Source organism: Lepisma saccharinum, chromosome 19 (genome assembly GCF_977018435.1).
Source record: "Lepisma saccharinum chromosome 19, izLepSacc3.1, whole genome shotgun sequence".
NCBI lineage: Eukaryota > Metazoa > Arthropoda > Insecta > Zygentoma > Lepismatidae > Lepisma > Lepisma saccharinum.
In genome coordinates, this window is record NC_139247.1 from 52,012,776 (window position 1) to 52,036,781 (window position 24,006).

The 24,006-nt window shown below is 35.7% G+C and overlaps 1 protein-coding gene across 2 annotated transcripts; it reads right to left on the minus strand.

Annotated features, from left to right (window-relative positions):
* On the minus strand, positions 1–23,352 carry Tbc1d15-17 (TBC1 domain family member 15/17). Of its 2 annotated transcripts, none has more exons than XM_083140877.1 (11): positions 23,184–23,352; positions 19,113–19,208; positions 14,147–14,261; positions 13,595–13,802; positions 12,913–13,100; positions 9,154–9,416; positions 8,107–8,305; positions 7,226–7,443; positions 6,681–6,878; positions 5,154–5,270; positions 1–4,500 (listed from the first exon to the last, which is right to left on the minus strand). In XM_083140877.1, exons 1-11 carry the CDS (start codon positions 23,208–23,210, stop codon positions 4,210–4,212), a joined length of 1,920 nt encoding a protein of 639 aa, XP_082997003.1. In that variant the 5' UTR covers positions 23,211–23,352; the 3' UTR covers positions 1–4,209. The 2 variants fall into 2 exon arrangements, with proteins under 2 accessions (XP_082997003.1, XP_082997002.1); XM_083140876.1 differs by lacking the exon at positions 23,184–23,352 and adding an exon at positions 22,967–23,061.
* Positions 23,353–24,006: the final 654 nt, after the last annotated feature.

Consider the following 24,006-nt stretch of genomic DNA (forward strand, 5'->3'; position numbering starts at 1 on the left):
TACACTATACATTTTCCTTTAATGTGGTAAAAATACAAAATATTTACAAATGATACAAATTTGATGCAATTCTTGGAACATTGTCATGCAACATTTACTGTACAATTCTGTTTTACATATCCTATAAAAGATCCACTATATGATGAAAATTGCACTACATTACAATTGTGATATTTTCTTCCAAGGAATGGAGGCCAATAATAACAATATCAAGTACAAAATTGAAACACTTGAATGCTAATTCAAACAACTAAATTATGCAAACTATTTTGAGCTGTATGGGCCCTGATCTATTTAGCTCTCAATTTTAAGTGAGTGTTGATCTGGCAACCCCATTTGCTATGCAGTTAATTATTTTCTATTAGCTGTTTCCCGGATTCGTCTGACTAAAACATGCAAAAAAAGACAAAATAAGAAAATATAACTATCTGTAAAAACTGTGGTTGAAACTATTCGTCATAGAATTATGCCTATCTGGACAATAGTGGCAAAAGTGAATGAAAAATGTAGTACTCGTATGTTGCAATGGTACATTCCTACAATCATGCCAAGTTGCATTGAAAATAGGTTGATACTTCTTGGGGAAAAATAATAATGTATAAGAACAGCAGTGTTGCCAGCTTCCATGGACAATGGATGGACCAAATTTGCAGGGAAGCATGACAAAAGACCACTCTTTGAGAATGTAATGCCCATATACAAATTTTGAAAAATGGAAAATATGCAAAATTTTAGAAAACCGTAATTTTGTAAACTGGACGTTTCCTCCTGGATCCCTAGTTGTCACATGTTCTTTCATTTTCAACATTACATGTAAAATTAAAATATATGATCAAGAGCACTAGTAGAAGGGTAGTACCCCATTTACAAGTTCAATCTCGTAATGTTTGTAGGGGGAAAAATCAGCATTTTCAAATTGTGTTTGTTAATAATACTAACAATAAATACATTGTCTTGTGATTCAAGTATGTCATACCCTCATATGCATACAAATGAACAAAAAAGACAACCAAAATATTATCTGTAGTTTTCAAGAAACATCTTAATTGCTGTCATGTAGAGATGGTAGACATCTTATACCACTCGTCCTCCAAAGGTTAAAACACCTATTATGCACAAGACAATTTAATAAAAATAGTCATAGACAATTTGCCAATGCCAAGCAATACTTGTCATCTCATTGTACATAAATGGAATACCAAATTTAACTTCAAAAACCAAGAAACAATGTCTTAATATTGACTAACAGAAATACCACATGTGTAATATATGTTCAAGCTTCAATACCTGGAGAGTAAACAATTTGAAAACAAAATTAAAATAGATTGAGTTTTAAGTTCACTTTATGCACAGATAGGCTAATCAAGACTGGATGTGCAGTTTAAAGTGGGATCCGAAACAAAATCAAAAGAAAGTTGAACATGCATTCCAGTATATAAAAGTGGTTCTCTGTAAAGACAGTGGGTAACAGTTTGATATCGGGAAAATGCATTTCTTCAATTTTACAGGAGAAACTACTTACAGAAATGAGTTTCTGTGGCATTTTCAAAGTTCGTGGAGGTATTTTCTTTCATCGTTGAATCTATTGGACCAGGAATTCATGTATTTTCGAAGAGAAATATATCTCCGACGCACAATTGCAGTTCTTTCTCTGCGTGGACCGGATGTTCCGTACGTTTAATGATGTAATGCCCTGTCAGTGTTTCCAACCATGCTGTTGTTTTGCAAGAAGTGAAGGTGGTTCTTTTTTTTAAAAAAGCTGTTTCGCATTGTTTTACTATCAAAATTTTAACTATACTTGCCTAACCTAACCGAACCTACCCTAACCTTGCCGGAAATGGTTCGTGGAGCTATCAGTCAATGTTTTTCGGGGCTATCCGTGAATTTTTTTTTGGGGCTATCTGTGAATGTTTTTTGGGGCTATCCATCAATGGTTTGTGGGGCTATTCAGGTATTTTTCGGTTACGAAGGTTGGAAGCATACCCACATGATCCACAACGCGTCAAGCTGTGCCCGCCATATTGTCTCTTACGGAAGCGAAAAAAGGAAGAACAATAAATACTCGTAATGTGAAAAATTAAAATTATTTCAATGAAAAAAGCAAAATCCCACCTTAAAGAATGTTTCGCAATGCATAATAGGTAAGTACAAATGTAAAATTGACGAAATGAACGAGTGAAATTGTGTTTTCCCTATATCAAACCGGTAATAGACATTGTAGTATATTATCATCAGTGGCATGCCCAAAGGCAGGAAAATATGGCAAAATGTGGGCTGACTAATAAAAAAAAAGTATACATATCCCCTCACCATTAACGAATATCCTGGGCACGTCACTGTTATCATGATCTTAGAATGATAATTATGGGGGAATATGCATATTAGCTCATGATTCCCACTAATCTTAGATAAAGTTCCCCTGTGTGTATAGCACTGTGCCATGAAGGCACTAATCTTGCCAAAACAAATTCACTGGCTTTTCCAGGTTCACCACATAGTTTCAAATAAATTTCCAGGGCATTCTGTAATATTTTAGTTTGCTATAATTCTCTTTGGTATATTTTTGGGGGTTGAAAAGTGTGATCAGTGGCACCAGTTGCAAGAAACAGCAATATTTATTTTTACTTGTAGATAGATATTTGTTGTATCCAATTTAAAAATGTGGAAAATACATATTCACTGCTGGTGCAAATGCCATATTGCAACACTTTCTGACTATTCCAGATCAGAGGGAATTCTGTGGCTTTTATGTTATTTAGGAAAGAGAAATGCACAACTACAAATTACTAAGATTCTTCAAAGGCCAATAATTTTATCACCATACCAACTAAATTTCCCAGGTTCAAGACCTGGTGTAAACATGGGTGTTCCTGTGCGAATTGTGCTGCATCAATTTCATTTAATCATCATTCATCCTCAAGGTTGCGATTAGCATAGAGATAGAGAAAAGTACAAAAATACAAATGCAACTTAAATTTGGCCAACAAATGTTATTATTTTAAACAATATGTTTTGCGACCAAGTTAATTTTGCATATCTGGGTAGGTACAAACAAAACAATTTCATAAACATACACATATTTTTTGGTTACATCATCATCTACACAAATTATGCAGAAATTATGAATAAAGTATCTGACAATCAGAACAAATAAATGATAGTAAGAGCTAAAAATGTACGTTATGCACAGTACCAATTATTTTACCAGGCAAACTTAATCAGATTTTACAAAAGCTTTAATCAGGATTATAGTAGCAAACACCATAGCGAAAGTTTAGCAATTTGTAGTTTTTCATTTGACACCTTTAAATCTCCCTATCCTTCAGGAAAATTATTTGGCAATTCACAATATCAAAGATATGAAAAACTAAATGGGAAAGTTTTTGCTTCACATACATGTAAAAGTTGGCACAAGTGGATTAAATTCATTTCCTCTTTTTATTTTCTGCAGTTTTGAAAATCTCCATTTGGCACACAATTTTTCACAAGAGTTTTGGTAATTTTTTTACTTGCAATGAAAGAAACTATCAAGTATTTGAATTTATGGTCTTCTGCAAAAGTGGAGAAGTGAATAAAATTGCTAATGAACAGATAAATGTGCTTTGGATTTTTTTACACCTCCATATCTTTGTAACTAACACTCAACTTTAAAAAAAAATCATAATTTATTTTTCCCACGGCTTCACAGTGCAATCAGATTGATCTCTACTAAAGATGTGTGAACTGTGTTAAAATGAGGTGAAAAATCAACCATTAAAATTATGCTATTATTTATCGCTTATAAATCAGGAACTCAAGCCCATTTAACATTGATTAACCATTGGGGTACTATTTCATGATATCCCGAAACTTATTTTGTATAGGTGTGGCTTTACATAGTTCAGGTAACTTGTGGAAACACACCGGTTTCCAAATGTTATTTTCTCTTTCTCATAACAAAACTCTATCTCTTCCACATGTTTGCTTAATAGAACATTTGACTAGAACATAGTGGAGGAAAAAAAGTTAAAAACTAACTTCTTGTGCAGCACAATATTCACAGTGGTACAATCTCCCTTCTTTTTATACAAAACCTGAAAAATTCAGATATGTAACTTACCATATATAACAATTGCAATTTGTAAGTATCAAAAAGATTCAATCTTTGGTGCCTTAGTTGGCTTTATGAGAAACATTGATACATACTTTTTACAAATTCTAGTACAAAATTCATAAGTAGTGCTGATTTAATGCATCTTCGAAATGGTCTTCGTCGACACTTTCTATGTGGTTGCAGGCATCACCTGATGGGCTGCTCACTTTCCACATATTCCTTTCAGGGTTGTGAACTCCGTAGTCACCACCCTCGGCACTTTCACTCTTCTCGGGTACTGGGGGAAGCCCAATGATCGTCCTGACACTGTTGGGAACACCAGAGGCACTCCTGAGCTGCAGGTAGATAGCCTCGGCTTTTGCCAAAGTTTCATCCAAATTGATTTGAAGCGATATGTCATTAATGTGCTGAAAATATATGTAGATATTAAAATTACAACATTAAACAAAAAACAGCTGCTACAACAGGCTTAAAATGGTTTTATAATTTTACAAATGCTATATACAGTATTTGTAGAGAAGGACAGATTAAAAAAATATTCCCCCCCCCCATGTTCCCCCATGAAGATTCTGAATAAATAAATATATGCAACAAGGTTACTGTGATAGATTTTGTCCATGAAATATAATTTTTAAGGAATTTGCAAAACCAAGGAACATAAAATATATCTTTATATTAATTGGAAACCACAAGAAAATGGCAAAAGATTGTACTAATTTACATGTTATTTATAGAAATGTTGGATAACAAAAATTTATGATAATTTGCCCTTTACACTGATATGACTATATCAAAGTCGATTCGTTTGAAGGTCACTTTATGCTCTTATAGGCTAATCAGGACTGAACCTACAGTTTCAAATTGGATACAAACCTCTACGTGCCTCCACTGGGGATTGAACCCACGACCCCTTGATTACAAGACAAGGATGTTACCACTATGCCATCCAGAAGTCCCTACATGCATATATCAGATGATACTGGTAACATTACACAATCCACATCCAATAAATGTAACAATGCTAAAATAAGATTTTATTCCAAATCATACTGACACCTACCTTCAATATTTCTGTGAAGCCATATTTGTTTTCTATTAGAGAGTTTTTCTCAGTGTCCAAGACAGAAAGGCACATGAGCAGGTGAAAGTTTGGGCAAGGTAAGCCAGTCCACAGAACCTGAGAGAGAAATAAACAATAAAATTCCTAAATATTAACATACATTTTACATAAGATTGTTCAAATAAAGTATTTTGTAAATTTGCTTTTACGACGTGTGGAAAAACATAGGTTAATTTTCGAATAATACAAAACGATTCAACATTTGTAACAATTCAAAATTTTAAGTCAAATTTCTGAATATACAGGTTAACCATGAGTATTACAATATATGTTACTGTGTGCTGGGAACTCACATTCATGCTCTAGTCAAGCCAGTAATTTTCCCAAAGTTTCTACGACAGAACATACTCTGTGTAAAGGTAAAGGTAAAGTGTTCCCCTGTGCTTGGCACCATGCCATGAACGCATATAGGGGGTGTGGGGGTAACGCCCCACACTTTCTTGATCCGGTCATGAGTGGGAGTGATGTGATCAGCATCACGCCCCTGACCACCTTTAGCCCCCAGGGTTTCCCCCAGGTACCCATGTCATTCGACGCTGGGTGGGCGCCGGGGCCGCTTCCAACGTTAGAAAAGTTTCCGGATTTGAACCGGCCGGGGATCGAACCCGGGACCTTTAGCATGGTAGTCAGACGCGTTACCGACTGAGCCACCGCGGCCACATACTCTGTGTATGGAAGCAAATACATAAAAACAATATTCAACATTACAACAGGATAATATGTAGCAGGACTCATGAAAGACAATTCCACGAAGATAACAAGGTGGAAGCATAAATCGAAGACAAAATGAGGTATTCTAGGAATCTAGTGAAGCCTCTATTTTAGTGCATTATTGCAGGTACTTCAGAAAATGTTGCAATTTTGAAATTTCCAGAATCATATTTTAGAGCTGAGATGATCATTCTAAAAATAGTATTTTATTAGGGCTGAGCCGATACCAGTCTTATCAGTATCAGAAAGAATCAACTGGAATTTATTTACCGATACTGGATGATACTTTTGGGGCACTTTAAGTCTTTTCAGGATCAACCAAAAATGCCATACGACACTTTCACGAAGCTTAATTATCCTCGAAATTATGCAAAATTTAAAGTTTTCTATTTATTTGCACCATTAATGTATGTAAAAATCTTGACTGTGATTACGTAACATACTTTAATATTTTGATGAAATTGTTGAATATTTCATAAATTGATGCTTATCATTGGAGAGGAATACTTGCATGCCATTATTAATCGATATTTTAAACAACTTTTAATTGTTAACAATTTGCAAGCATCAGTATCTGCATCAGTGCGAATCATTAAGAGTATCGATGGAAATTGATATCAGCTCAGACCTATATCTTATTATATTTTTTTGTTATTTAGCATTGATTTTCTGTCCATTTTGGTGATTATTTGACTTTCATACTCAGGCCAGGGCACACTTTGGCACCAAGGCAGGAGCCCAAAATTAGTTACTCACCTCCCATAGCCTCGTAATGTCCTGGAAAGAAAACTCCCTCTTGAAAAGGATTAAAAGCCAACGGAAGCAAAAATACAGATTCCCTGAGTCTTGGCTTTCCAAGTAACTGGACAAATCAGGGTCAGTAATATGAAGTAGATTGTGAAGCTGCTGAAGTTGTTGTTTCATTCCAGACTGGTCCAATTCAAAATTATGGCACTGAAAAAAAAAATAATGCACATTTGGTAAGGTACTAATTAATAGTTGAAATAAAATTTTCAGTGCTTAGGACTTGAGAAAATTTACTGATATAATCATACAGATCAAATATTCCCATTGATATCCAGCAACATTTTTTTCCAAAATTGTCCATTGTTGTTTTTCTTCTAAATACACATTAAAAAAATCATGTACTATGCTTACTTTTACTTTTCCAGGACAGAAAACATCACATCTGTTCAGATGCTGATTATGGAACTGAATATAGTTATCAGTTTTTATCATAATTTCATATTTTACCTTATCATCATCTTTAAACTTTCAAAAATATGCTCAGATATACTTACCACTTTATCCATGAATCCCACAAAACACCAAAAGGCATCAGCTTCATTCTCCATAACATACAAGATAGGACTCAAGAGATCACTCATCCCCTGTACATAGCCGAGGTCGAAGTTGTACATGACATAAGTCATCAGAATGTCATTCAATAGTTGGACATTTGTATTATTTTCTCCTTCAAAGAACGGCAGAGTTCGATCTGTCCTGTACACATCCTTTTCTGAAATGGTAACAGTTTTAAAAGTTTTCACAATTATTAACAATATATTTATTACAAAGAAACTAGGGGCTGAGCTCTCCATTGCATATAATTAAAAGTACATGTGTGTAGTAGGTGGTGGGTAATTTACAGTGAGGATATTCAAACAAAGTCTCATTAGACACATTTGTGGGAAGTACATCTTTAATGCATGTTCTATTTCATTTAAGATTGAATTACTCATCTTTGTGGCATTAGAAAGGGTGTATATGAATTATTTTTTGTTTCAATCTTTTTTTTTTTACTTTTTCCAAAAGAAGCAAATATATTTATCTGTTTTTCTTTTAGAAATGGTATTGCTTCACAAACTTCTCATTCAGCATTATGAATCACTGTTATGTTGAATGATGACACTTCATTTTACTGAAAAAATTCTTGAAGCAAATCTGATGGCAGATAATGAACTAACACTTTACCTCATTATCTTAAGTGATTAATGCTGCATTTACTGTTGACATTATTAAAATAGCACATATTTCATATTTCACTGATACAGCATGATTAAAAATATCTTGACTAGTCTCTACTGATATCTCTGTTGTCAGAAAAATTAAGAGAAACAAAAATGGCTGCAGGTACCATCTAAACCTTCAAGCGAAGCAGTATTAACAGGAAAACACTTACCTATTAAATTCTTCCTTTCCCTGAAGTCTGAAAACCTCGATTCCTGGCCAGCTGTCATACTTTTCCACTGAAGCTTTATCTGGAAATATTCCTCAACCTTCTTCTTACGAATTTCTTGCCTCTGAACATGTGTTGAGTTGAAAGGAAAATACCCAAGCAAAAACTTCCATACTTCATAACGAAGAGACGGTTGGACACCCTATCAAAATGCAAAAAGTTTGAGTGAAAATTAAGACAACATGTGATGATGTAGTGCACGAGACCCTCTACAATTAATTTCAGATTAGCAAAATATTCAAGCTAATATAGCAAGGAAAGGTTTCAAAAGTACTTACATTTTGGAGCTCACTAAAAGAGGTTCAGAAAACACATTTTTTCCCCCAAGGAACACCGAGTGTTGTTGGTCACATATTCCACAGCTTCCCTTCCAGTAACAAGATTGATAGTTTCATTAATTTAAATATGCTTTTACATCAGGTACCCCTATCAACTCTAAGGATCTATATCCAAAGCTGTGTAATACATGACCAAACAACATCCAAAGTGTCTTGAAGAGGAAAACATGCGGTTTTCATATTCTGTCATGAAATAATGCAAAGTCATGTTCAAAATTTGAAAAAAACTTAAACATGCAATTTAAGGGTTTATTTACCAACGAAACATTTTCCTGGTCTAAATTCTCTTGGGCAAAATCCCAGAACACAATTAATTTCGATACAAAATTTGAGATGGAAAAATTGACTTCTTTATCAGGAATAACATAATAACCTGAAATCTGATAATATTCAATTATCGAAATATCTGATAATAATCCGGTAACTACATAAAAGTGTTATTAGAATGGAAACTTTTTTGGGCAAATATAGTAAAGTATTGAGTATAGTTTTAAAATCAAATTTTGGATTTTATTTACCATACAAGTCGCTATTGATAAACCAGCATGCCTATATTGGATGATATCAATAGAGTATTGATTAATCTGCACAATACCTAATTAACAACAGTAATTCTACTGCAAGTTTGATATGGATGGAAAAATTTACATACACCTCTAAATATCTTTTTCTTGACTTGGTCTTCCTCCAAAATTCTACCATCAATGTCCATGTGTAGAGACCATTCTTCCACGGTGATAGGTAGTTCCCTTGAAACAACTGGTCGAGGTGGTAGGAGGACATCAGGTTGGGGAGAGGCGATAACTTCGTAGCCATCCGCATCGGCTGGGCCTTCCAGGGAATTCAGGCTCTGATGCAGGAGTTCTGCCACCTCTTCCTCAGGTCTGTGCTCAACTGCTTGAGATGGACGGAACACTGAAATGAATTTGCAATACATGAATGTCTCATTTATATATTCAACCCAATATTGCTATTTGAAAAACACACACAAAAAAAGACTCACATGACTGAAAGAAAAGTTTACTAAATTATACTAGTGTTTGGAAAGTCACTTTTGTAAGGAATTGAGTTACAATTACTTCACCTCCAAAGTAATTAAGCTGCAGTTAGCGTAGTTCATTCGAGAAAGTAACTCAGTTACCATTACTTATCTTCACAGTTACAGTGAAACCCAGTTTTTGCATTTTTCTGCATTATACATTCAGTTTTCATGGTCCCAATAGAGCAAAATTCTATAAAATTTTCCCAGATTTTACATGTTCCCAAGTTTTAAGTTGTTTCACCTTGGTCCCATGAAAAAAGTAAAATTGAGGTTCCACTGTACATCTACTCTCGAATATGTCAACACAGCAAAATGTGCTAAATTTTCCTCGATTTTAAGTTTTTTCAGCTTGATCCCCTGAAAACATAAAGCCATGCTTCCATATAATTTTATTCTAGATAACATATAACTCCAACAGCATGTTTCATGCATGAATTGTAAATTTCCCTGGACCTTTGGCCAATGTCAGGGCAGCTGTTTTCAAATTTTCCTTTTGTTTCGAAAAACAGCTATGATATTCCAAATTCTGAAAAATCACATACTTAGAATTCCTTATAGAATATTCACATGCATTTCTGTGTGGTTGGCTTTCTGTTGCCTAGATATTCTCACTAGTTTCGTGGCTATGTCAGTCTATTAAACTATTGATAATACCTAGAAAAACCATACGAAGATTCACATGAATTCTCCAGAAGGAATTCAAAGTACAGTTGAACCTGAGTTATACGTATGTCAAGGTGAAGAGAAAATAATATGTACTGTATAACTGAGAATTACTTACAAATCAGATTTAGATACCATCTCATAACGTTATTAACATACTGTAATTGTATCTATTTTGAGGAACAATATACAGGGTGACTGGTAATTAGATGTATTCCCTGAAAGGGGTTAAAGTAGAGACAATTTGCACTAAATTTGACTATATTTGATACCCCGTCCGAAAATTAGAAGTTTTCGAGATAATCGAATTTCAATTGTTTTTTAAAAAAATTACAATTTTCCACATAAAAAGATGAATGGAGAAAAAACTGCTCATTGTATGGAACTTGTTTCAGCGTATTCTGATTGCTAACAAATAAGTGATTTGTTGAAAAAAAGTTTTTCCCAAATAACAATCACATGTAAGTAACGGGTGGGTTTAAACTTACAAGTGATGATAAAAAAATGCACTCTTAGTTTACTTGGCAACGTATTAATAACAAAAATGGTATGACACGAAGCGTACAAATTACTTAAGTTACTTCCTTGTGACATCTGCTATCCAACAAGGTACAAATGTTGCTAACATTCACATTTGTGTACAAGAAATAATACTTCATTCATCATGTGAATGGAATCAATGAACAATACAATTAAAGAACATTACACGTCTTGCTCAAAGTGGGCACCTCCGTTACGAATGCAGGCACGCAGGTTTTTTCGGACATTTGGTCTCTTAACTCGTGATGTGATGGTGTCCTTGATGTGTTGACCAGCTGTTAAGATCCTCTCCCTGAGCTCTTCTTGCGAGTTTACCGGTGTCTTGTCATGTGGCTCCAAATGTAGAAGTCGCAAAGCGGTAAATCGGTGGATCGAGCCGGCCATGGAATCGGGCTGCCTTGGCTAATCCATTTATTTGGGTAATTTTCATCCAGCCACTGTCGCACGCAAAGGCAGAAGTATGGATGGGCGTCATCAACAATCATTTGATTGAGCCATTTTTCCTGCCCCAAATCTTAAATGGCATCACTTATGAACATTTTTTGAGGAATGGGATGGCAATGTTGTTGGAGGATGTTGCCTCTAGCTACAAGACGTGACATGATTTATCAGCATGATGCCTGCCCAGCTCGATCCCCCGATCGATTTGACGCCTTGCGACTTTTACATTTGGAGCCACATGACAAGACACAGGTAAACACGCAAGAAGAGCTCAGGGAGAGGATCTTCACTGCTGGTCAACACATCAAGGACACCATCACATCACGAGTTAAGAGACGAAATGTCCGAAAAACCTGCGTGCCTGCATTCGTAACGGAGGTGCCCACTTTGAGCAAGACGTGTAATGTTCTTTAATTGTATTGTTCATTGATTCCATTCACATGACGATGAATGAAGTATTATTTCTTGTACACAAATGTGAATGTTAGCAACATTTGTACCTTGTTGGATAGCAGACGTCACAAGGAAGTAACTTAAGTAATTTGTACGCTTCGTGTCATACCATTTTTGTTATTAATACGTTGCCAAGTAAACTAAGAGTGCATTTTTTTATCATCACTTGTAAGTTTAGACCCACCCTTTACTTACATGTGATTGTTATTTGGGAAAAACTTTTTTTCAACAAATCACTTATTTGTTAGCTATCAGAATACGCTGAAACAAGTTCCATACAATGAGCAGTTTTTTCTCCATTCATCTTTTTATGTGGAAAATTGTAATTTTTTAAAAAAACAATTGAAATTCGATTATCTCGAAAACTTCTAATTTTCGGACGGGGTATCAAATATAGTCAAATTTATTGCAAATTGTCTCTACTTTAACCCCTTTCAGGGAATACATCTAATTACCAGTCACCCTGTATACATAATACAGGTTGTTTCAGTCATAAAGTGGTAAATTAACGAATATAAAAGTTTCATTCTTAAATACATTGCATTTGCCACTTTACTACTGAAATACTACAGTAGACACTAGAATTTTTCATACTGAACTTAAAGATCTTTTTACTTTTAATGTTAACAAGTAATCTCACATATTATTATTGTCACTGTTTTTATTATGGAACACGGCAAACATCAGCTAACATGTGTACTTTCGTATTATGTACAAAAGAAAATGCCTCTCTTCTTCTGAACAACTGCGGCAAATCTTTCTCCTTTGATTTCATGGCACGCACCTTGCCTACTCTGTGACACCCTCTGCAGCACTCATCTTTCTTGCAACTCAAGACAGACTGCAGCCATGGCCACCTATACTGTTTCATATTTGAAACTCGCCTTGAGTTTTTCTAATGACAAGAAATGTATATTTCTGTGACATTGTTGTAGCTTGGTTATGTATGAATGAACAGTAGTACACATAACACCAAATTATGTATAAATGCCTTTCATACAAATAAGGTTCAAATAACACTTTTTAAATTATATTTTGCTGGGACCTACAGTAATTTATATATAAGACAGAATTATGCAACTGAGTAACGTATGAAGCAGTCTCAACAACTATATGTGTAATTTTTCAGATTTTGTAATATCATAGTGTTGTTTAAAACAAGAGGAAAATTTGAAAACAGCTGCCCTGATGTTGGCCATAGGTCCAGGCGAGCCTTAAGTCATCACACCTTACAAAGCATTTTTTTTATTTGAAGAATTTCAATTAACTTACATAGGATATCTGATAGCTTGGAGAAAGCTGTAAGAGTTGTCTCATAGGGCCTGTCCTGCAAGTTTTTTACAAATTTCCACATGACATCAGCAGGGTATTCTTGAAAGAGGTTCAGTTCAGAAAATGATCTGTCCAACGCCACTATATTTTCATCCATTATCATATATATAGTTTTGTCCTTCTTTGACCTGTAATATTAGAATTCAAGTATTACAATTAATAATTACCAGTATCAGAGCTAAGATATGAATAATGTTTAACTATTTGCTGACCATGGAAAATGGACAATTAGTAATCTTCACTGCATTTTTGGTATGAATGAACTATGACATTTTTGCTGATAAACTGACATAAACTTAACAAAAACTTACCATTCTAATAAAAAATTTCAAATGTTCATTGAAGAACACAAATGATTCATTAATTTCCTTAATTAACATATGTAACCAGGTGACTGACTACAACAGGTTTTGCCCTTGACGAATATACTGTGTACTTACCCAGACATTTACTTCACAAAACCAGGGTATATCAATTGTACATTTACAAAAGAAATTAATTATATAAGTTGCAAATCCATACATGAACTGATAAAATAGGCTATCCTAGTGGTAGTAAAAACATCACTGTTCTCTAAAGCACCAAGGTGAGTCTGGTAACTGTAGAACATATATCAACTTACTGTGAGATATTTACAAATTCCCTCAAGGCATTAACAAAGCAATGTGCATTGTTGTGTTGGAACATGAAAGCACTGTGCGATGTTCCATCTTTCTGCATCAGCTTCATCTGGTGGCCATTTTTGGATAATTTGAAGCTCTTAAGATCTGTTAGATCTATCTTGAGTGGCCGAGGCTTCCTTGAAATTCCTTGAATTCCCTCCACAGTTTCTAAATTGAGAAAGTAAGTAAATTATGTATTTATATAGTGGTTGTGTGTGTTTGTACTGTACAATTTTCTGTAAAACACATATTGGTACACTGTAATTGCTATTATTATTTCATCGGTTTTCACATATCTTTAAAAAAAAGAGTCTTATCAAAATATTAATGCAACAAAGTCTAGCCACTGTTCTAGTTTTTGTTAATATTACTAGTTTTACAATGACAATCTGCAAAAATTTATTCTGGATATGTTATTCAAATATTGCCAATTCCCTTAGATAAGGAGGGGTAGACAAATGTTTCTTCATACAGAAAAACAGCTTAAATAGTCAAACTGCACAAAGAGTTACCTGGATTTTGTGTCTTGTAGCCAACAGTTGTATTGACAACTGCCCATTCTTGTTCCGGTTCGACTGAAACAGCTTTTTCTTCTGTGGGTTTCCATTCTATACACTTTCCATAACTCTGAAAAGCAGAAGACATTGAAACGGACATTCATATTTTCAGAAATAGTCACATACATTAAATATATTAAGCAACTGTGAATAATAAAATGATTGCAACTGTCCTAGGCTTTTTTTTAGCTTACACGATTCACTGGGCTGACTGTCCCAGTAGTTGGCAGCATAATAGCCATTCATTAAACTTTTCCATTTATTTTTTCAGCTTTAAATAAACAGACTGTTACATTAACAATGATTTGATTTGGTTTATTTTACTTTGCTTTTTGTGACACTTTTAGCTAATTTGCGAAGATGGGAATGAGGATGTGATGAAATTGATGAATGGACACTCACAAACATCCATGCCCAGGCCGGGATTCCAAACCGGGACCCCTGGCGTCGTAGCGCGATGTGCTAACCACGGGGGCCGACTCATTAACAATGATATCCTGCTCAATAACTAAATCTGTTTTAAAGAGGATACAATACTTTGTAGATTGCATGAAACAATTGTTCTCTATATGTGCATCGACTGTTAGTAAGGGGCACTAATTCCAGAAATTTTAGTACATTTTAATGTATTTCTTACTTTGGATTGCTGGTCCACAGGAAAGAGGATGAATGATCATTGCATGATATTAACCTCTAGCAGCCAGCTAGTACTAGGACAACATTACCTATAACTCCCTTGAGAACAGTTGTCCCAATAACATGAAACATCATTTAAAACATTCTTTCTTGGAAACTCCAACTGGCGGTTGACCTTGATGGCTATTTCTGGCATGTCCTGTCCCCCAATCATTTTCAGGGGCATTTGGTCCGATGGGTGTCAACAAACTCATTTGCGAAGTGAAAGCTGAAGGGTTCACATCGCTCTCCTGAAGCAACATTGCCAAGTGCGCTTCTGTCTTTGCCAGTTGGCTTTATATGACTGTGTATCCGCCTATATTCCTACCTGTGGGTGGTCCTTCCGTAAACTTCATCATTCAGGACCACATGTGCAGTTGTACCATTAAGTCCCGCTGATTTCCGGTGCTGACAATACCGTTGCCCGAGAAGACACTTTCTCGCTTTACAGTATGTTTGGCAACATGTGGTGTACACAACGCTCATTTGTTTCATCCCACAAACAACGTTCGGTACCTTGTGACTCAAAAATGCTCGATCTCGGTCGAGCAAAATTCAACTGATCGCTGATTAGGTGTTTCCCATCTGCCAGTTAGAGTTGCATTCAGTATAATCAAGATATTTCAGTTCTGTTTCTTTTCTTCTTTCATTCATTAGTGTACATATTACACTCTCAAATATCAAAACAATTCACTTGTATTCTGTCCCAGGAATCTGTAGAGCAAGGCCACACATAACGGTAGAAAAGAGGAGTAAGCGAGTGGGTGGAGTGAACCAGTGTATGTTGGTGCTAATGACTGGTAGTTTGTGGTCTTGTTGACTCCATACATGCCTCACTTTTCCCTCTAACGCATTGTTTCTCAACGTACGGGACACAACCCACTGCTGGGTCCCAAGGGGACGTTTGGTGGGTTGCGAAGTGGGGGTCAAAAATTTATTTACTGTGTCTTGAAATCCTTTACATTAAAGTTACTAAGAGATATTGTATTAACAATTTAAATTCAACCTGTGTTGTACTTAGTCTAAACTGTACATAATACATTTCTGTTATTTGCGCTCTACCATTGCTTTCTATTGATTAATGTAACTACTTACATGAGTGAGTATGGAGTTTTATTAGGACAACGTTTCGGAGGTCAGACTGCCTCCTTCATTAGGTTCGTGGATGTTTCTAGGCATAGAGCATAGTGCCACGTAAAAGAAGTGTTGAATGAGAATTTGGTTAAGGGTTAAGGTTAAAAACACTTACAAAAACTCTGCCAAATTCCAACTTAAAAAATCTCTGCATGTTAAAAACTTTGTAAAAATACTCCACACTTATATTAAAATAACTAAAAAGGATCCCAAGTGGCTGTTATGAGCCCAGGCTCGTTGTGAGGCCTACTCAAGAAAGCAGCCCCCACCTCAACTGGAAGGGAAAAGCTACCTCCCCTCCTATAAACAGTCCCTCCTTTATCTCTTACGTCACCAATCCAAAGTGAATTCTCGTTCCTCTTCTGCTGCTTTGATGACATCCGAAGAAATATGGAAACCTATTTTAGCATCAGTTTTCACTGCCTTATCTCATTTTTTAAGAAAAATGATCCATCCGTCCTCTAAATTACCATCCTCTCTGTTGAGTTTATTCCTATTTCCCGTGCAAATATACGCAGCTTCATAAACATTCCTATTTAATTTATTATCTTTCCTAATGACTTCTTTTTTTACAATCTTATGCCCACTTCCAATAATATGTTCAGAGAGACCAGTTTTGGGTACTCCCTCCTCGATAACCTTGTCATGCTCGCCCCATCTTATGTGCATGCTTCTTCCGGTCTGTCCTATGTATTCTTTACCACATTCACATTCTATCCTATAGACCTGTGGTTTCCAACTTCAAAAGGTCTGAGGGCCAAAATTATATCCAGCAGTTGATTGGCGGGCCGCATTTTTTTTTTGGGGGGGGGAATTAAAAATTACAAAGATTGTAAGTACTGAACAGAAAATTGAGGCCGATCTGCTTCTTTCATTAAAGTTGGAATGTCCACTTCAATTTCTGTATTTGAAAGTCTTAGAAGGTGAAGCAGTGAAGAATTTGCCAGTCGGCTTCTGTAGCAGTTCTTGATGAACTTCATTGAAAGAAAAAAAACTTTCACACGTGTATGTACTGCCGAACATCAATGTCATTATTTGCCCAAAACTACGAAGGTTTGGAAAGCGTTCCTTTGAAAGGTATTCAAAAAACTCGGGCCGTTTTTCTTGCCTAGTTTGAAGGAAATCGCCTTGCAAATCACACAATTCAAGTAGGAGAGAAAAGCTTCTTGTTCTTCAATATTAATGCCAAGAGAATTGCTAAATAGCTGGATGCTGCTTTTAAGTTCTTCAAAATCTTTAAATCTGGAGTCAAACTCGTCCATTATTTCTTTAATATTTGCACTGAATTCAGAAAAGTCCAGTGTTTCTTCATCTTCTGCTAGCCGCCAACAGCTTGGAAACTGGACCAGGTTATTCCTCTCCAAAGTAACGTTGAAAATCATCAGTTTATTACGATTCCCTGCAATTCCGCATAGCGAAGAGGTGGGAAGCGGGCAAGTTCATTCCGCATAGCGAAGGGGTTGAATGCATGGTGTGAAGAGAACGTTACGTCACTTTAGATTCTTCTGATGATCATTATTGACTGCAAAATCAATTCTACCTGTGATATTGTCTTTCTTCACAGAGCTTCCGTTCATTTAACAGCAAAAATAGAACGTATTTTAATAAAATTACATGAAATTAATGTATTTTACAAACAGGCTTCGCGGGCCGCCAGTTGGAAACCCCTGCTATAGACTCCTTTTTGTTCTTCCGGGATTCCCCGCTCCTTCCCCCCTTTTTATATTCAGTGAAATGTTTTTCAATGATCCGGGGGGGGGGGGACGCCTTCATACCACATTTTATACCATATTCTCTTACAGTGTTTTTTCTATTTTTTCCGATAGCCCTTTATAATAAGGGATTCCGACAAAAAGATCCTTATTAATCAAATTCCCTACCTCAGCATCCTCCTTTGCACTCCCATTAGGGTCGTTTGTGTTCTCCCTTTTTATGATCCTTCATGCTTTTCTAACTACCTTATTCATTTCTTGATTTGTATACCCCTCTGTTATCCATGAAATTTATTTTTCTTTTTCTATTCTTTCGATGCATAGCCTTTCTGCCCTGATGAAAAAATTAAGAAAAACATTTGTCTTAATCCTTCCAGTGTGTTCAGATTTTTTGTTGATAAACAGGTCACCAGCTAGAGGATTATGGAAAACCCCTGTTTTTATTCCTTTATCGGTTTTTGTGATAATTGAGTCTAGAAAATTAATCTTCCCATCGACAAGGTTTTCCTCTGTAAAACCAATCCTTTTTTCCTATTTTCCTAATTCATCAAAAACAACATCAAGCTCTTTTTCTTTCCCAATTATTAAAATATCATCGACGTACCTCCCATAGTATTTTAAACTACATCTTGTTTGCTCTAAAGCAGCTTTTTCTACAAAATGCATGAAATTGCTAGCCACAATGCCCGATACCGGGTTGCTCATTGCAGACCCTTCTCTCTGTCTGAAAATTTTATTGTTGACATAGAAACAATTATAACTGGTTACAAGGAAGAACCACGTAACATATTCCCAAGCGGCAAGAATTTCGACCCCATTACCAACAACCACCTCTGAAGGCAGTCTCCCACTTTTTCTCTAGGTATGCTCGGATACAAATTTAAGCATAAAAGAGGGCTTCTTAAAGTGCTCGACGTTAGCAAAAATATGATTATAAATTGTGTGCACACCCCTACAAGTAATTCTGCCGGCACCTATGCTTATGGGTCCCATCCTTCAAGGTGGGTCCCGGACTGAAAATGGTTGAGAACCACTGCTCTAACACGTTCACTGCTTGAGTCACTACAAAGGACTTGTTTTCGTTTATTAGCTCCACAGATTCTTGAGACAGAGTATAGTAATAGTATTGAAACTTAAAAACCTCCCATCAAAAGAGAATAGCCATTGCTAGAATTGGCCATCTGCTAATGAACAAACTCAAAACGAAACACTTATGTTCACAATCGGACTCAAACCTCTACAATTTTCGTACATTCATAAGAAATAATCAATACATACTTTCAGTAGATATAATTTTTTAATGACATGTCTCTTGTTCTGGTAGTATGTGAACTAGGTATGTTTTACAGGCAAAAGAACGAATGAACTTGTTTATCAAGTAAAACAGTTGAAGTACTCACATATTCAACAATGCTCAATGAACCGGACCAAAATGAATCAACATCTCTATCGACATTATGCGTATGAACTTGTACACCATTCTGGGCAAATATCTCCTAGAAAAGAAATATGTTTTTAAAGTTAGTTTATTTTAATATTATTATATTTGAATATTTGTGAATATTTGAATATTTGAAACAATATAAGACAAACATGCAGGTGTAATGTACTGAAACCAAACAATATTTCACATTATTGTATACATGACCCCATCAATCAAGAAGGAAGAAAAAAAGTTCTTAAAAAAGAATTCAGAAAAGATGTCACATTCATATTACCTTATTCCAATTTCATCATTACACACATGTAATTTCCACATCCATATAAAAAAAAATCAGTGCATGGCAATTTTGTGACTATTCTCTAGGGTACAAACTACTGCAGCCATCTACAAAATATTTCATACATGCAGCAAATGTGTACATTCACTCATTAATTTATGTTTTCCATATTTAAAGTAACCTTGCATTAATTTCCAGTCAAAATCCCACTCTTATATGCTGACGTGCAAGTATTTTAGTACAGTCAGGTTTGGAGCTCTCTAATAACAGTGATCTACAAAAAGAAACTTCTTTTAATCATCAGAAATAAAACCATACATTTCTAGATCAGTTTTTAATGCTGATCATGAATTTAAATCTAGATTTGTGCTGGCACCCACCATTTTTTTCATAATAACCCTCTTTATTATAATGAAAATTGTCCTTATATACAGCAATATTGGATTTCTGCAACGTAAGTAAATATTATTAAAAATTGTTATGAATGTCCATGTCTATTGACCCATGTACACTGCATAAGGATCATCACTATACAACATCCAGCAGTAGTCTGCCATTATAGAAACCTTTGAAGTGCTGTTCCCTTGTCTCAATGCCCTGGTGGAAACGCTCCCCTTTTTTGTCACTCACATTGCCACGGATTTTTGGGAAGATATGCAAATGGAAGTGCAAGAAGTGTAGTCTAAGTGACATCGGACATCATGCCACTGATGAAATCCGGAGACTTGGTTTTACCTAAAAAATGTTCACAAACGCACTGAAAATTTCTCCCAAGTTTCTCGTTCTTCAGAAGTTAGGGTTTCCATCTTTTAGAATGTCTCATTTACGTCACACAAAAATGCCTTCTTTAGCTGTGCTTATGTTCAGAAATTTAGCAGTAAGGTATTGAAACCCTTTAGTTTGTTTGCCATTGCCATGACCAAGCACTTTACTAATCCAAGTTTTATGTGCAGAGGAGGAAGAAATATTTTCTTAGGATCAACTCATGATTCCGTATTCGATAGTGGCAGTGACGTGCACTGAGGAGTAGCTAGTCTAGCGGAGATAGATCAATCAATCTCAAATCTCTAATTATTTTCAAATCGCAATATTTATTGTATTGTTGAAGCCACAGTTCATATGCAACTTTTTTTCACGCACTTCTCGTCCCTTGGTGCGTTCAGCGGGCAAAGCTGGCCTAGCTCGCTCTCACTCCGTCTCACAGTTCCAGGTAGAAATGGGTTTCCGAAGGGAAAGGAAAGATTTCTGCCTCTACCTCCCTCGCCCCCGCTCCAATGGTTGAAAGCCCGTGCTTTCAGGTCCTCCAGTCTATCTCCTATAGGACAGATAGGGGATTGTATTCCCTTCACTTCCTTTGTAAATCCTTTAAAGAACTAAGGGGAAATTTTTCTGCAGTACTTATGTTCTCTGCATTTACACTACATTTTACACGTACAATATGTATGTATAATATGGGATGTACTTTTATTATTTATGCAATTGGAACGTCTTATGTGCAGACAAACATTTTATGCTTTCTTTTTTTTCAATGATGGAATATATAATGATTAAATAACAAATATTTGCTAACGCTCTCTCTTGCTCTCGTTTTAGTAGTATTTTATTTAAATATACTAATCTCTTGGCTTCCAATAAAAGAAAATGGATACGCAAAACACTCATAAATATGGATGTACTTATTTGGCCAAGAGAACGTGCGTTCTAATTCTTGGTTTGCTTTATTTTACTTAGCTTTTCTGCCACATTTGGTTATCGCGAAAATGAGGATTAGTGATGCTATGATGAAACTGATGAAGGGACCTTACAAAGAACAATTCAGGCCAGAATTTGTGACGAGCGTGCATTCATGTTCCTATGTGTTGTACTCTGAACCTAACCTAACCTTCCATGAATGGTTTGTGGATCAATTTTAGCCTAAAAACCCTCTTTTTGTACTATTAATTTGTGAAGAACCATGTCATGAAAAGTAGGTTGTACAAGAAACACCACTCATTAGAACCACTATCAGAAGGGCATCCCAGAAAGTCCTCAGGAAACACGCTCACCTTGTAAAAGAGGGGTCATATGTCTGATCCCTGGTGGAGCTACAATGCACTGTGGTTCAGTTATCACTGTATATTCCAATCCCAATTAACCTACCTGTGCTTAAGTGGACTTAAAACAACCATTTTGACCACTGTGAGAAATGTTCTTCTCATGCAGGATATTAAGAAAATTATGACAATACTAAGGCAATCATACATAACGTTACCAACCTACTTAAAGCATAGAAAGGCTGCATTATAATCCACATGGTAACAGTTTCATACATCAGAGACACATATCTTCATTTTTACAGAAGAAACTACTTACGGAAATTAGTTTCTCTAAGGTTTCCAATTTTAGTCGAGGTATTTTCTTTTATCGTGATATCTATTTGACCGGGAAATCATGTCAGTGTTTTCAATATATATATTTTTTTAACTATGTTTGCATAACCTAACCTTATCGGAAATGGTTTGTGAGGCTATCCGTCAGCTAGCCGTGCATAATGTACAATTTGCACACGTGACGAACACGACAGTAGGTATTTTTCAGCGAACAAGGTTGGAAACAATGATATTTGAAAACAAAAGAAGCGATATCATTCACAAAGTAAGCGATATCTCACCGTTATGTGCGTTTGGTAGCACTTAGAAAAACGTGTTAGAAAAAGCGTTTAGTTTTTGTGTAAAAAACATAATGGCACCTTGAACTAAGTTCCGCAATACACAATTGGTAAGTACGAACAAAATATCCTATTTTAATGTGTCTCCGATCTATGAAACTGTTACCTAATCACATAAGTGTCATTACAATGTTCAGAGCACCAAACCTAACCTGCCAAACGTACTAGGATGTGCACATCCAAGAGATTTCTTTCTGTACAAAAACCTGATCCGTGAGTGCACGTAGGATAACGGTTCCGATTGTTTTATGATCTCTTTCAAATTCTCCTAGCAGGTAAGACTAATTATCGTAAAAATTTGGTAATCATTGACACACGAAATCTGAACCTTCCTTAAAATAATGAGCGCTGTTTGGACTCGAAAAAAAAGTTATTTATGTTGAAAAAAACAACATTAAAATTACCTTGCGCACTTCTCATGTAGAGGATATTCCCTATCGACAAGCGACAGTAAATATCGTAGAAGCGTGGGAATGAATGTAGAAGTAAATCGGAATCTTAGTATAATGCATTTAGGAACTTTATTTTAATGGTAAGGGAACCAAACCTAACCTGCCTAACCTAACCACGAAAGCATATATTGAACAAAATCTTAAGTAATCGCTAAAACTCCGCAGTGTGTGTTAACAGACGAAAATCGAAATCGAACCATGCAAAAATTGCATTCGTAGCACGATGAAATCGCAATAAAACAAAAGGACCTTGGGCCATTATGTTTTTTTTTGTGTTAATAACAAGTAAAAACGAAATAATTTTTACTTATCGTCGCGCTCTGATTGCCGATTGGTCATAAATTATCACGGTGCGGATTGCATGATGTACTCACTTTCCGTTTCCGTATGAATACATTATAAACGGCGTTCCTTTTCCTCAATCTCATGTTGACAAGACATTATTGGAGATACGAAACTAACATATGACTAGGCACCCCGTCACATGACAAATTAGTAAAAATACCCATTGCAACATCAGTTATTTCACAAAATACGCAAACAATAAATTTAGTCTAAATAATTAACGATGGTTCATATGATTAAACAAACCTTCCCTTGCTCTTCTAACTCCTCCATTCTCCCTTTTCAAGCTTGCACAAAAATTTCCCTTACTTTCTAACTCAAGATATAGCTTTTATTCTTGATTTTACTTCCTTCTTTAGAACCTTGGCCTTCAACACGTACTCAAAATGTTGCGCATTTCGATTCTTAACTGTTCTAGACTCTTCTGCTAGCTTGGTGCGTGTTCGATGGTAAAAAATGGGAAAAAATGGCGTTGAGCTTGTGTTCGGTAAAAGGTAAAAAAAAGGTAAAGTGTTCCCCTGTGCATAGCACCACGCCATGAAGGCGTATAGGGGCTACGAGGTTTTTCGGATCGTGATTGTGTTATCCGGTTTTTATTTCGTAGTTATTACGTGTTTGACTATAAAATACCTCTTGTGAGGTATTCGAAGTGAAAATTAATTTGGATTTATTAACTTAGTGTGTGTATTTGTGTAAATAAGAGTATAGTAGTGGTAACGATAAACTGGCTCACCTGAACGCTATTAATCAGTGTAATGGGGGAAGAAGCAACCCTATGTGCTGCTGATACCCTATTAGCATTAAGCGGTGGTGAAACTCCCGTCTTTCTACAGACTAATATATCAAGAGTGAATGACGAGGATGCTATCATGAAAGGGGAGAAAGAAAAACAAGAACATCGTGCAAAAAAGACATCGGCGGATTCAGAATCAACTGCCCAACCAGATAAAATCATCCGATCGAACGAGAATGAAAATTCTCCATCACGACAGTACACATATGACAATGCACAATCAGGTCCATATATAGTACTGTTAGAGGGAACAGGAAAAATATAGGAAAACTGTCC